General features: G+C 39.1%; 1 protein-coding gene and 1 non-coding gene across 2 annotated transcripts; one reads left to right on the top strand and one right to left on the bottom strand.

The window, feature by feature from the left end:
* Positions 1-467: 467 nt before the first annotated feature.
* LOC120105975 lies at positions 468-2,050 on the top strand. The gene is made up of 6 exons (XM_039118779.1): positions 468-659; positions 777-980; positions 1,059-1,151; positions 1,252-1,353; positions 1,440-1,769; positions 1,873-2,050. Exons 2-6 carry the CDS (start codon positions 885-887, stop codon positions 1,921-1,923), a joined length of 672 nt encoding a protein of 223 aa, XP_038974707.1. The 5' UTR covers positions 468-659; positions 777-884; the 3' UTR covers positions 1,924-2,050.
* A 5,366-nt stretch (positions 2,051-7,416) lies between these two features.
* Positions 7,417-7,522, bottom strand: LOC120105976. The gene has a single exon (XR_005508224.1). It is a non-coding gene; the product is annotated as a small nucleolar RNA R71 (small nucleolar RNA).
* Positions 7,523-14,621: the final 7,099 nt, after the last annotated feature.

The raw sequence follows: 14,621 nt of genomic DNA, 5'->3' as shown, positions 1-14,621 counted from the left end.
CCAAGGTTTTAGAATGTGGTGCATGCAGCTACATAAGCAAATGTGGCCCCCTGATTGCAGAGAATCATCTATATATAGTTAGAGTTGTCATACTGCATAAGGGCCAAAAAAACAGTCCACTACGAACTGTCCAGCAGCATTGCAGGTTTAAGCTAATGGTTAGGTTGGACATGTCTTTCAGGTAGCTAGTTACATGGATAAATAATGTTATTGTTATTAACTATATTATAACTATTGATATTAGATATTAAGAACTAACAAGCACTGATTAATAGTTATCATTGTTACTATTACTACTATTTATGCAAAAGAAGAAAAAAAAAGATTACTATTGTTGCCTTATTTGTATTATTGTTTATTTTCTAATTATTTTAATTAATTTGCCTCCAATGTTTTAATTATTATTTTTTATAGATGAACAAGTGAGAGTGAGGTTGACACGGGGTTCCTCTCGAGCACGAGATGTGTGGCAGCTTCGTGAGGATGAGAAGATGGTCGTCGAATGCAACGAACTAGGGCAGCCCATCAAGAGGGCTGGAAGCCTTTTATCAAGTTTCTTAGGATCAGTTGCGCGTAGGGGTCAGTTGTGTCCGCTCAACTATCATAAGTGGAATGATATGCTTCCTTCTTATAAAGTTGAGCTTCTTAAATTTGTACAGGTAAAGAATTGAATTTAATATTATTAATTTGATAGCTACTGTATGTTAATTTGCTTACTATTATAAATTTAATTTTTTGATTTAATATTATTATAACATTCTTTTGTTTTGGTGTAGAAAAAGTTTGTGCTCCCTCCAGAGAGCCATGATTGGGTGCTAAAGTCCCTCAACCGCAAATGAAAAGAATATAAGTCGAAGTTGAAGGCCGACTGGAAGCGCGAGGGTATGACAGAGGAGGAGGTTGCTCGTGTTTGTCCTCCTGATGTATACCATCATCAGTGGAGGGAGCTTGTTCACTATTGGTTTTTCGAGAGAGGACAGGTTGTGTATTCTCTCTCAATACCTTATATAATATTTAATATATTTAATATATTACAATGTTTAATTTTTTCGTGGTAGACATATTCTGACATTGGTCGAGCCGCACGAGCATCTCAGACAATTCCTCACACTTCAGGCTCGAAGAGTTATGCGAGGCTCAGAGCTGAATTCGTAAGTTTTTTTGAAACTTTTTGAAACTCTTGTATCATATAGCATGTATCATGATATAGTTCTATAAGATGAAACTCTTCCAATATACTTTTTGTTGTAGATGGAAGACCATGGGAGGAAACCTGGTGAGGTGGAGTTCTATAAGATGACTCACACCCACCGAGATGGCAGCTTTGTCCGAGAGGAGTCGAGAGATATAGTTGTATGTATTTATTAATAATTTCTGCAATGATTTTTTATATATTTTAATTTTTCAAAAATTAATTTGATTGTTTTTGAGAGATATAGGACAGAGCTACATCCCTTATTTCAGAGCGTATCGGAGAGTCATCTTCAATCGGCAACACCAGAGGTGTCGAAGCTCAGGTGTTTACCGAGTTGATGGGCTCGGAGCGTTATGGTCGAGTGAGGGGTTATGGCGTTGGAGTTACCCCCACTCAGTTGTCTGCAGTGGGTAGATATACTCAAGATGTTAGACAGAGTAGTAGCACTGCAGAGGTTAATGATCTGAAGGCAGAGATAAAAGAGTTGAAGCAGAGCCACCAGACAGAGATGCAATCTTTGAGGGCTCAGATTAATCAGATTACATCTTTGTTGCATCAGTTTGTCCCTCCTCAGGTAAATTACTACATCTACTTGAATATTTTGCATAAGTATCATATTTTTCTTAAAGAGTTTAATAATTTTCGTATTCTTAACTGCTTTAGTTTTTTTATTACAGGTTCCTGATAGTTCATCTGCACGTAGAGATGGTGATGCTAGCGACCCCTGAAACATTTATTTTGGAGTTTATATGTATTTTTTTATGCTTTTTGAAGTACATTGTAAACGTAAATTGATAGTATGAATGTAATTTGACAATATGAATGTTTAGATAAATATGTTTGATTTTGTGTATATCTCGCTTAGTTGTGTGGCTTTGATTTTGTAAACAGGGTTTAGAAATTTGGTGCCTCCCTTTTCAGGAATGGCCTGAAGAAGATTATCCACCATATGCAAATGGTCCTGGCTATGTTGTGTCTTCTGATATTTCAAGCTTTATTGTATTAGAATTTGAGAAACAAAAATTGAGGGTACGCCTTTTTCTTTTTTTTAATCTTCTTATGCTTTGAACATTCTGGAATAGTTAATTTCTTTAGACAGGTTTAGGACTGCTTGAAACCAAATCTTACGTGCGTGCATGATGTTTTTCATCTTTGAAATGATCTTTGTGATGGCTGTCTGAAATCAAAAGACAGTCTCCCATGTTTTTGTGGATTTCTTTACTATTTAATCTGTTAAACGTGCATTCTTGCCTAGGATGTGGGTTCAAGGATCATGTGAGGTTGGTGTCTTTGCATGTCTAAATTACCTTGGAAGTGAGGTAACCTTGTTGTCACTTACATATCTGTAACTCCTTTCTTATGCATTTTTTATATTAACTATATGGAGATTTGAACTGTATTCTCAATTGCATGAAGGGCATAACTCATGCTATCAAATGTAAACCTGTCTGATCTGATTGAGTTATCTGAGTTGCATTTATAATGCATGGAAACATAATTTATAGCATTATTACAATACATGGTATAAATAAATTGTATATGTGAGTCCAGATAGTTGCTGTGATAGTTGTTGCACTCTGATAGTTACAATGAGATTGCCGGCATCAACAATTTCTAGTATCTTTTCATGCTCTGCTGGTACATTCTTCGGAATATTTTGCATGGCTGTTGATTGTGGAAGTGCCATCTTGTTCAGCCTTTCCCTTCACTTTTCTCTTCACAGCTATACTGAGACTTCTGAAGGTTCTCCTAGTCGCCGTCACTAGATTCCATGAGAAGTCCTCTAGGATGCTTCCTGATGTTTGAGAGTTTCTGAGCTGCTCACAGCACTCATCAAAGTTTCAATTGATTCGGCATTTTCCTTCAATTTGAGAGGCTTACCTGGTTTGATAGAGAGAACCAGGTGAATGCCTGGTTCTCCTCCGCTGCAAGGACTCTCATGGAGCAATGAGTTGTTGATGCTCTGCACATTGCTATTGATGCTTGCAGTGATTGCTGGATTTTTATTACCTGTATGATTCAACAACTGTTTCTGGATCTCTTTATTACCGCTGCTTGCCTCGGCTTTGTTGTTGTTAAGCCTGCGGCCTCTGCGAGTGTGGAGGATGCCTTGCATGTTTGCGGTCTCATGTCCTATTAACATGGTAGCCCCTTTGTTCTCACCTGCTAAGGTTATGATTCTTGTTGTGCCCTCGCTTCCCCAGCTGCTGCAACTGCCCAAGATTCAGCTTTTGGACCAATTTGGGCTCCTGAGTTGTTGCTTCTTGTTGTGGCTCGGAGGTTTCTTGGGGTGGTGAGGGAGATCTTGACCTTGTTGGAGTTGGAGATGGCTCTGAAGATCTTCTAGAAGATGGTGATGGTTGCTGCAGCTATGTTTGTTCTGCTGGCTGCTTCTGAGATGATTTCTGTGACAGCGACGGTGAGGGCGATGGTGGTGGAGCTCGAATCCTCCTGATCGGTATTTCTGTTGGAGTGGCTGATGGGGATCGGGATGGTGATGGAGGCCTTGATTGAGGTGGGGATGGGGGCTGAGGCTGGGTTGCTGGCTGTGGTGGTGGTGGTTGTGGTGGAGCATGAGCAGCTGGCCATAGCGTAGCCACTGGTGGACGTGGAGGTGGTGTGGGATTGGTCCAGCATGGCTGCTGCTGCCGGGTTGGTTGGCCATGGCTGCTGCTTCAATGTTTTGCTCTGTGGTAAGGACGAGGAGAAGGGGAAAAAAAAATGGAAGCTTTAGAAAGAGAATTGATGGATGAATGGGACTCTCCATGACGGAGAGATGGTTCCGTTTGTGTGGCAAACTTGTTCTAATAAGTTTGCATCCGATTCTTCAGGGACTCGTGGTAGTTTGATTTCTAGGCAAGAATTAATATTAAAAGCCTTTTATTTTTAAAAAAAAATTTAATATTCTAACGACGCTTTAAAGCGTCGCTAAAATGTCGACCAATTAGCGACGCTTTAAAGCGTCGTTACATTACAGCTAGCGACGCTTTAAAGCGTCGCTAAGTTTGCAATTGCCGACGCTAAAAAGCGTCGGGAAAACCTTCGACGTTTTTCGATGCGTCGGAAAAAATTTTCTCCACTGTAGCATAGGCGACGCTTTGCCGACGCTTACGAAAGCGTCGGGAAGGTTTTTAGCGACGCTTAAAAGCGTCGTTAAAGGCCAAAAAATGCGTCGCTAATGACCATTATTCTTGTAGTGTGACCCACCTCAAATCCAAAGCCAATTCCCAACCAATTCCTTACCTGCCTTCATATAAAATTTATAATTTTAAAACAAAAAAAATAAAAATCCACAATAATTTCAAGAAAAATTACTAGATTCACTGTTCATATGAACAGTGTTCCGTGAAAACACTGTTCATATGAACAGTGTTACAAAAAAATATATATATATAAAAGATAAAAACACTATTCATCTTCTTCCCCCACTCCCCACAGTGTATCACAGCCGAGATTTAGGAGATGGCGTCTCCTGAGAGATCTTCCACGAAATCCTCCACGCGGCGCAGCCACCTCCCGTTCCCCCGCCTCTTCATCCGCAGTTGAGATCCCGCTCTTCCGCATCAGTCCATTTCAGCTGCATCCAACGAGCACACCAGCGACCAGCATCCTGTTTCTCCGCCATCAGCCGGTGCAGCCTCTCTTCCTAGCTCCTCCGCCATCAATCCCTGTGATTCAGCCTTCTCCACGATCATCGTCTGCCCAGCCATCCATGATCGGCTCGTCCAGCTCCATTCCATTGATCCGGCAATCTCACCTTATTCCGTCTGCACGTCAACATCCCGTCGATCCAACGGCCAGCTCCATTGATCCGGCCATCTGCATTCAACTCAGTGCTCCACGGATCATGCTAACATCCCGAGATCCAGCCATTCGCCATCCGTTCGCGATCTGTCCTCCGCTTCTTCTTTCGCGATGCATCTGGAGCCCGCCATCACGTTGATCCCGCGGCTCCTCCCACCGAGTATCTCGGATTCGCATCCCCAACAGCACGCTCCCAAGGGATCCATCACCGGGTGAGAGGGTCTATATGAAGAAGCCATCGGCAGGGAGCTTGGGGGGGAGCTCGGTTGGGAGAAAAATAGGGGAGACCCTCTGTTTCGGTGAAAAGAAGAAGAGAGCCGAGAGGGAAGAAGAAAAAAAAAGAAGAAATAAAAAAAGAGAGAAAGGAGGGGGAAAGAGAATAGTTTTGAATATTTTGGGAATAATGGGAGGTGATCAATTTCATTTGAAGATGGGAGGTCGTCCGGAAGCCATGCTCGGCTAAACATCTAGTCTAGGGCTGGATGAAGCCCTAGCAATGTTACAGGGCATTGTAGTTCTTATTTTCTTTATTATTTTGGAGCTTGTTTAAATTCTTATTATCAATAAAAAATCCTTTTATGATGTTTAAACTTTGAGCACGCTATTTATTATTCATGTTTGCTAAAGTAGTCTAAAATGATCCATGCCTAGGAAGATGAGGTGTACTGCACCCTAGGTTAGCATAATTAGGTAGACACTTCTTGCTATACCGAAGATAGATTTTCTTAAAACTCTTTATGCTTTTATTTTAAAAGGCTTGTAGCCAATATTGCATGCCTCTCCAAAAGATAAAAAAATAAAGAATACAAACCCTGATGCAATGCTATGTGGTGGACTCCAAACCCTAGATCCATTTATTATGATAAATTCTAATTCGCACTCATAGTTTAATTTAGTTAAATCAAGTTAGCAAATTCTTCTTCTTGATTTATTTTTTAAAAAAAATAACTTATTCTTCAATCACTGTGGACCGTCACCCGTAATCACTATCCTACAGGATACGCGCTATTGCGTGGTTTATTTTTGAAATTGAAATAATCGATCAATTTTTGGCGCCGTTGCCGGAGATTGCTAGCATAGTTATTTTTTCTATCATTAAAAAAATAATTAATTAAAAAAATTTCAATATATATATCTAAAATAAAATAAAAAAATTATTTTCTATTATTGTTACTTTTCTTATCTCTTTTTTTTTCTCTTCTACTATTTTTTTTAATATTTTATTTTGGTCTTATTTGATCAGGAATTGAAGGAAAAATCTGGGATGATCAAAAGGAGAATAGCTGGAAAAGGAATGCCGTAAAGGTTTGCCTAAAAAAATTTAAATTGCTGGAGAAATTCCCTTTGGTAACCTCTAAACCTTTCTTATTTAAATTAATTAATAGCTTGAAATTTTGTGGTGATTGTTTAATTTTAATTTTAGCAAAATTGTGAATGCATGCTTGATACATATTCACCAATTAATCTGCACTTAGTAAGGGCAATCATCTCAACAAGATAAGAGCCGGATTTCATCATCGGACTCTTGCCCAACTTAGGTGAACTCAATCTCACATAATGTCACTTTAATTAAAATCAATTAGACGTTGGCTCCTAGGGACATTCGAGCTCAATAGGACGAAGATCACTGAAAGTTGCACCAATTTCGCTCTGTGGCTTAGTTGATGTCTAGGCAAGCTTTGTCCCTATAAGGAAGATAGTTCATCTGTTCGAGGCAAGTGGGTTTTAAGTGGAACTTTTGCGAACGCATCGTGACCCCTCCACTTACCTGGGAGCTTACCTGGTCAACTCGGTTCATTAGACCGGATTGGAGGCTTAGGTGCCCTCTTCAAACCAGTTAGGAGCTATCTAGTGATTTTAGGACAAATACAAGGATTGATATGTTTATCTTTTATTGCATGCTTGACTGATCAAGTACTAGTGTATGCAAGGGAGTCGTTCTAGCGTACGTGACCTATTACCTTTTGACCCTGAAATAGAACGGACCCTTAGGAATATTCGAGCTGAGATTAGAACATTAGAATCATCCCCACCTCCTAAGATGGCTGAAGAACAACCCAAACTCCTGAGGGAGTACTTTACTCCCACCATTTACACTTCCCCATCTTGCATTCGATTACCTGAGGTAGCAGCTGTACAATACGAAATAAAGTCTAGTGTGATCCAAATGCTCCCATCTTTTTATGGGCTCACCAACGAAGAACCATATAAACACCTATATGAATTTCTTGAGATTTGCACCACTGTCAAGATTCAGAACTTCACTGATGATGCTCTGAAACTTAGATTATTCCCTTTCTCCCTTAAAGATAGAGCCAAACAATGGCTGAATTCTTTAGAAGCTAACTCGATTCGTTCTTGGGATCAAATGCAACAAGAATTCCTTAAAAAATACTTTCCCATAGGAAGAACGAACCAGTTTAGACGTGCCATTACAAGCTTCTCCCAAACTGAAGGAGAAGAATTTCATGAAACTTGGGAGAGATTTCGGGACCTAATCCGTAAATGCCCTCGTCATCAAATACCTAAGTGGCAGCTAGTGCAATGTTTCTATGACGGATTGACTGAACGAAACCGTCAGATGATCGATGCTGCATGCAGGGGGACTTTCATGCTTCAAAATGAGCATGAAGCATGGCAATTATTTGAAAATCTTAATGAAAACTCCCTCCACCATGCTTTCTGTTCTCGTCAAGTACCCCCGAGTTCTCAAAGAAAAGGGACCATTTGTGAAATAAGTCATTCCATGGACCTGTCTAGCAAGGTAGATGCATTGTTCCATAAGATTGATCAATTGATGATAGGAGGACATATCGTTAGCTCGTCCCAAGAACAAGTGTGTGCTATCTGTTCTAGCCCATCGCACCCTATTCATGAGTGCCCCTCAGCACCCCAATATCTCGAACTCGTGCAAGAACACATCAATGCTGCCCAAACACAGCCCAGATCATGTAATGACCCATTTTCCAATACATATAACCCGGGATGGCGGAATCATCCAAATTTTTCTTGGAGGCAGCAAGCTTCGAATAATGCCCAACCCTACTCCCAAAATTTTCATCTCTACCATCCCTCAACTCAATTTCAACACCCTCCTCCTCCAACCCAAAGAAATACAGCCTTTGAGGAGAAAGTGTTGACTGCCCTTCAAGGTTTGGAGGCAAACACACAACTATTGCACTTCACACGCAATCAATTGCTAAGCTAGAATCCCAAATGGGTCAACTAGCCAATGCATTAAATAAGCGAGAGGAAGGTAAGCTTCCAAGTCAACCAATGAGTAATCCTAGGGGACAATACGTGGCTCAAAAAACTCGACTAAATCATGAGCAAGCCAATGCTTTGACTACTCTAAGAAGTGGACGTATAATAGATAATAAGGTTGGGGAGGGTAACAATAAGAAAGATGAAGAAGAGGGAAGGAATGTATCACATGAAATCCAAAACCTTCTTCAGCTAGTCCACCATCTGCCACAACCCACATTCCAAAGGCTCCATTCCCTGAAGCACTTAATGCACCCTCTCCCTTTGGCAAGAAGGGAACTTCATTAGAAGATATGATGGAGGTCTTCAAACAAGTTAAAATCAACCTCCCACTCCTTGATGCCATCAAACAAGTTCCCTCCTATGCCAAATTTCTCAAAGACCTTTGCACCCAAAAGCGGAAATCTAGGACACATGTGCCTAAAAAGGTCCTCCTAACTGAGCAGGTAAGTTCCATTCTCCAACACAACATCCCTCCAAAATTCAAAGATCCTGGCGCTCCCACTATTTCCTGTGTCATAGGAGATAACTCCATTGATCGAGCACTTTTAGATCTAGGAGCAAGTGTGAATCTTCTATCCTATTCAGTCTATGAAAAATTTGGGTTGGGTGAATTGAAACCTACCTCGGTATCTTTACAATTGGCTGATAGATCGGTGAAGATGCCAAGGGGGATGATTGAAGATGTTCTTGTCAAGGTAGACAAATTCTATTTTCCTGTAGATTTTATCGTCCTTGACATGGAACATGCGCCCAACCTAAAAAAACAAATCTCTGTGATTCTTGGCCGTCCCTTTTTAGCGACAGCCAATGCATGTATCAACTGTAGAATTGGGGCAATGGATATATCATTTGGGAACATGAAAATTAAGTTAAATGTGTTTCATGCTGCTGACCAACATGTGAGGGAAGACGAGTGTTGCCTAATTGACGAAATGGATGATCTTGTAGAGAACGCCCTTCCCTATATCTTAGCAAATGACCCCTTAGTGGTATGTTTGGCCCATTTTGACATTGACAACTTTGATATAGACAAGGCCGCAGAAGAAGTTAATATTTTACTCGACAATCAATCTCCTATGAGTTCCCTTCCTTGGAAGATCTGACCTGAACCCTTTCCCCCCATTGCTAGCACACCACTTTGTCCTTCCATTGATTCTCCACCTAAACTTGAGTTGAAGCCACTTCCGACAAATCTTAAGTATGCCTTTCTAGGACCAGAAGATAGCCTCCCTGTAATCATCGCAGCCAACTTATCTACTGAACAGGAGGGTAAACTTTTAAGGGTGCTAGAAGAGAATAAACATGCCATAGGATGGTCTGTAGCCGATTTGAAAGGGGTTGACCCCTTTGTTTGTATGCATCGAATTCATCTCGAAGATGATGCAAAGCCCACCCGAGAAATGCAAAGAAGACTCAATCCTAACATGAAGGAGGTAGTCAAGAAAGAAGTGGTGAAGTTATTAGATGCCGGAATCATTTATCTAATTTCTGATAGTAAGTGGGTGAGTCCGACACAAGTGGTACCCAAGAAATCAGGTATCACTGTGGTTGAAAATACGGAAGGAGAATTGATACAAACACGCACAACCACGGGTTGGTGCGTGTGCATTGACTACAGAAAACTTAATTCAATGACTAGGAAGGACCATTTTCCTCTACCTTTCATAGATCAAATTTTGGAATGGTTGGCTGGTCAAGGTTTCTACTGCTTCTTAGATGGTTATTCTGGATATAATCAAGTACCTGTTTACCTGGACGATCAAGACAAAACCACTTTTACTTGCCCATTTGGGACATTTGCATATAGGAGGATGCCTTTTGGACTATGCAATGTACCCGCAACTTTTCAACGATGCATGATGGCCATTTTTTCAGATATGGTGGAAAACTTTCTAGAAGTGTTCATTGATGATTTCTCAGTTTTTGGCCTATCTTTGACGATTGTCTGGACAATTTGACCTTAGTTTTGAAAAGATGTAAGGAGACCAACCTAGTATTAAGTTGGGAAAAGAGCCATTTCATGGTTCAAGAAGGCATAGTTTTAGGACACGTCGTATCCAAGAGGGGCATTGAAGTAGATAAAGCCAAAGTCGATCTTATTTTCAATCTCCCTCCACCCAAAACTGTGAAACAAATCCGATCATTCCTTGGCCATGCTGGTTTCTACCGTCGCTTCATTCAGGATTTCAGCAAGATTTCCAAACCCTTGTGCAATCTTCTTGCTAAGGACACTCCCTTTGTCTTTGATAAAGCATGCGAGGAGGCATTTAAAAATCTTCGCTTGAAATTAACCACTACACCTATCATACGGCCCCCTAATTGGACCCTTCCATTTGAACTGATATGTGACGCATCCGACTATGCCATTGGGGCAGTTTTAGGGCAACGGCTAGATAAGGTACCTCATGTTATCTACTACGCTAGTAAAGCACTCTCAGATGCACAATTGAACTACACCACCACTGAGAAAGAATTGCTAGCTGTAGTATTCGTGCTAGACAAGTTTCGATCTTACCTATTAGGATCCAAGGTTACCGTATTCACTGATCATGCTGCCCTTCGACACCTTCTTGCAAAGAAGGACATCAAACCCCGTCTGATTCGATGGATTCTTTTACTACAAGAATTTGACCTAGAAATTCGTGACAAGAAAGAAACTGCAAATGTCGTAGCAGACCACTTATCTAGGATTCTTCTTGAGCCCTCTAAGAATACCTCAAACTTACATGATGCTTTCCCAGATGAACAATTATTTGGGGTACAAGGAATGAAAACGCCATGGTTTGCAAACATAGTGAATTACCTTGCCATAGGACGAATTCCTGATGATTGGTCAACTCAAGACAAGAATCGATTCTTTTCACAAGTAAAATTCTATTATTGGGATGATCCCGATCTATTCAAGTATTGTCCCAATCAAGTAATCCGTCGATGTGTCCCCGAATGCGAATTTCAAAGTATTCTTTCATTCTGCCATTCACAAGCTTGTGGGGGGCATTTTGGGGGTGGAAAAACTGCAGCAAAAGTTTTACAGAGTGGATTTTATTGGCCCACACTTTTCAAAGATGCCCATAACTTTTTCCAAACTTGTGAACGGTGCCAACGGATGGGTACCATCTCCCGTAGAGATATGATGCCTCTCAATCCTATTTTAATTGTAGAAATCTTTGATGTATGGGGTATTGACTTCATGGGCCCTTTCCCACCATCTTTTGGTTTCGAATATATTCTTGTAGGGGTTGATTATGTTTCAAAATGGGTATAAGCTGTCGTCACTAAAACTAATGACCACAAGGTTGTGATTAAATTTTTACATGAAAATATCTTTTGTCGTTTTGGCACACCCAGAGCCATCATCAGTGATGGGGGATCTCATTTTTGCAACCGGTCTTTCGAGGCTTTGGTTCGCAAATATAACATCACCCACAAAGTTGCTACCCCATACCATCCCCAAACGAGTGGACAAGTCGAGGTGTCTAATAGGGAGTTAAAACACATCTTAGAGAAAACGGTACGTCCCAATAGAAAAGATTGGTCTCAAAGGATAAATGATGCACTCTGGGCCTATCGTACTGCCTACAAAACTCCTATTGGCATGTCTCCCTACCGATTAGTTTTTTGGAAAAGCTTGTCACTTACCGGTAGAACTTGAACATAGAGCTTTTTGGGCTATCAAAAAGTTTAACTTAGACATGACAGTAGCTGGTCCTCACCGAAAACTCCAACTAAGTGAACTTGAAGAATTGCGCAATGAGGCTTGTGAAAATGCTAAAATTTATAAAGCAAGGACTAAGGCTTTTCATGATAAAAATATCAACCGTAAGTCCTTCGAACCTGGTCAAAAGGTTTGGCTGCTCAATTCCAAGTTGCGACTCTTCCCGGGTAAACTTCGCTCTAGGTGGGATGGACCATTCGTAGTGAAAAAGGTTTCTCCTTATGGTGCAGTAGAGATCCAACACCTCAATTGTGGACATGTTTTAAAAGTCAATGGTCAAAGGTTAAAACCTTATGTGGACTATGTTGCCGATGGGCAATTGATCGAATCCCTTAATTTGACGAACCCTGTTTATCAAAATAATTAAGGATGCACTGTGTCTAGCTGAAGACAATAAACTTAGCGCTTAATGGGAGGCAACCCAATTCTTTTAGTTTTCTTTAACATTGAGGACAATGTTAGGTTTAGGTTTGGAGGTATTTTTAAGTATTTTTAATCATTTTTGTTTTGTTTGCATCTCTTGCATTCGTTTTCACTTCATAATGTCAGGTTTATTGAAAAAAATAAAAAAATAAAAATAAAAATAAAAATATTTTTTTTAAAAAAATTGTGTTCATTTTCATTTTTATAAATTAAAAAAAATAAAAAAATAAATAATAATAATAATAATAATAATAATAATAATAAATTTTAAAATATATATATATATTTTTTACCTAATTTCTATACATGAATGCGAGAATGATAAACACACAGGGTATATAAAATCTAAAAAGCCCAATGACTAGTCGGAAGTAATACAAATTTAAGTTCTTTTTATTAAGTCTCTCTTATGGAGTTGTAAGCTAATTAATACTTTAGAATTTTCCTACACACTGGCCGACCCTTCTAAGGTCTAGGCTCGATATTATGTTGATAGTATAGTAGCAACCTTGAACCCTGATGAATCATACTTGTCTAATCCAAAAAAAAAATAAAAAAAAATAATTATCAATAAAAATGGATTTAGTCAGGAACATCAAAAAGGGCTACCTATTGTCAAAGGTCAAGTGGGCTTGTGATGAAAACTCTGAGCATAAGTCCGTAGGGGACTCTTGATGCCCGACACCTTATGCCAACTGGTGTGAGAGTTGTCGACTGATTGCTCGTTACACGGAGAAATCACCACAAGAGAAAAAGTGCACAATTTATATATTAAAAAAAAAACTTTGTATTGACCTTGAAAAAGACAATAGTATGAAAGCCGTCGTTGTAAAAATTTGAGTAAACTGGAATATTACAGATAAAGCCCGTGAGGTACTAAAGTAAACATTCACAACTCTTGAAATCCTGTAGATAAGATGATTTTGAATCAGCGAGCAGGTTTTTCGACCAATTCTTGGAAACTACTAGTATTAGCAATATTTTGGAGATCCGAACCCTTAGCTTGTGTACAGTCCAAATTTCACCGAGCACTCCAGTATAAATGAGTCTTACAACTCCCTAAACGAAAACTTAATGACTTTAACTTAGATTGCATACTAACCTAGAATTTGGGCTGACTAGGTAAATAAAACCGTGTGTGCTTTGAAATTCTTATCATTTATGTATCTTAAATTAGATTTTAATAATAATATTAATAATAATAATAAAAGAGTTTTTGAACATCTTAGCTAGTATGCATGTGGAATTTAATCTTCATAGATCAATCGATCTAAAAAATAAAAAAAATATAATAAATAATAATAATAATAATAAATGATTTATTTTAAGATTGAAGTTTGTGGGTATCTTCACTGGAAACTCTCACGAGACTAAAACTCGTCCACTAGAATGACCTAGGGGTTTAAAGCCTTGTTGCATATGGTAAATGCAAATGCGATGCCTGCGAAAGTGAGTTAGAGTTTTTCTTTTTTTAATTTTGCTCGAGGACTAGCAAAACATAGGTTTGAGGGTGTGATAAGTGCTTAATAATTTATTATTTAGTTATCTTTCCATAGCACTTATCAATGTTCTTAAACTGATAAATACATATTTGACCATGAAATTGAATAAACATTGAAATAAATTTAAAATATGGTAAGAGGTAAATAATTCTTTTCTCAAAACAGACTCTGAACTTGTCTCTCTCCTGTTTGTAATCTTTCATGAAAACATATAAGGAGGAGATTGTGTTGACCTGGTTTAGTAACCTGATGGAGTTGTAACCAAGCTAAGGCTATGATTAAATAGGTTTTGGTCCTGATTAGATAATTATTTTTGGAAAAAGGTTTGATTAACCCTTTTTATTAAGTCACGGTCCTGTTTTTAGTCTTGTCGAGTCCTGTCTGAAGCAGTTTAGCAAGAATTAAATTTAAATGACATTGGGCTCGAGAACAAGTTCAAGCAAATCAACAATCATGACCCACCTCAAATCCAAAGCCAATTCCCAACCAATTCCTTACCTGCCTTTATATAAAATTTATAATTTTAAAACAAAAAAATAATAATCCATAATAATTTCAAGAAAAATTACTAGATTCACTATTCATATGAACAGTGTTCCGTGAAAACACTGTTCATATGAATAGTGTTACAAAAAATATATATATAAAAGATAAAAATACTGTTCATCTTCTTCCCCCACTCCCCACAGTGTATCACGGCCGAGATTCAGGAGAT

The sequence above is a fragment of the Phoenix dactylifera genome, unplaced genomic scaffold, assembly GCF_009389715.1.
Source record: "Phoenix dactylifera cultivar Barhee BC4 unplaced genomic scaffold, palm_55x_up_171113_PBpolish2nd_filt_p 000411F, whole genome shotgun sequence".
NCBI lineage: Eukaryota > Viridiplantae > Streptophyta > Magnoliopsida > Arecales > Arecaceae > Phoenix > Phoenix dactylifera.
This window is presented reverse-complemented; position numbering and strand designations above follow the sequence as displayed.

Coding starts and splice junctions, on each gene's coding strand:
- LOC120105975 (XM_039118779.1), top strand. CDS start 885: ATGACAGAGGAGGAGGTTGCTCGTGTTTGTCCTCCTGATGTATACCAT. Junction 981..1,058: donor GGTTTTTCGAGAGAGGACAG/GTTGTGTATTCT, acceptor TTTTCGTGGTAG/ACATATTCTGACATTGGTCG. Junction 1,770..1,872: donor ATCAGTTTGTCCCTCCTCAG/GTAAATTACTAC, acceptor TTTTTATTACAG/GTTCCTGATAGTTCATCTGC.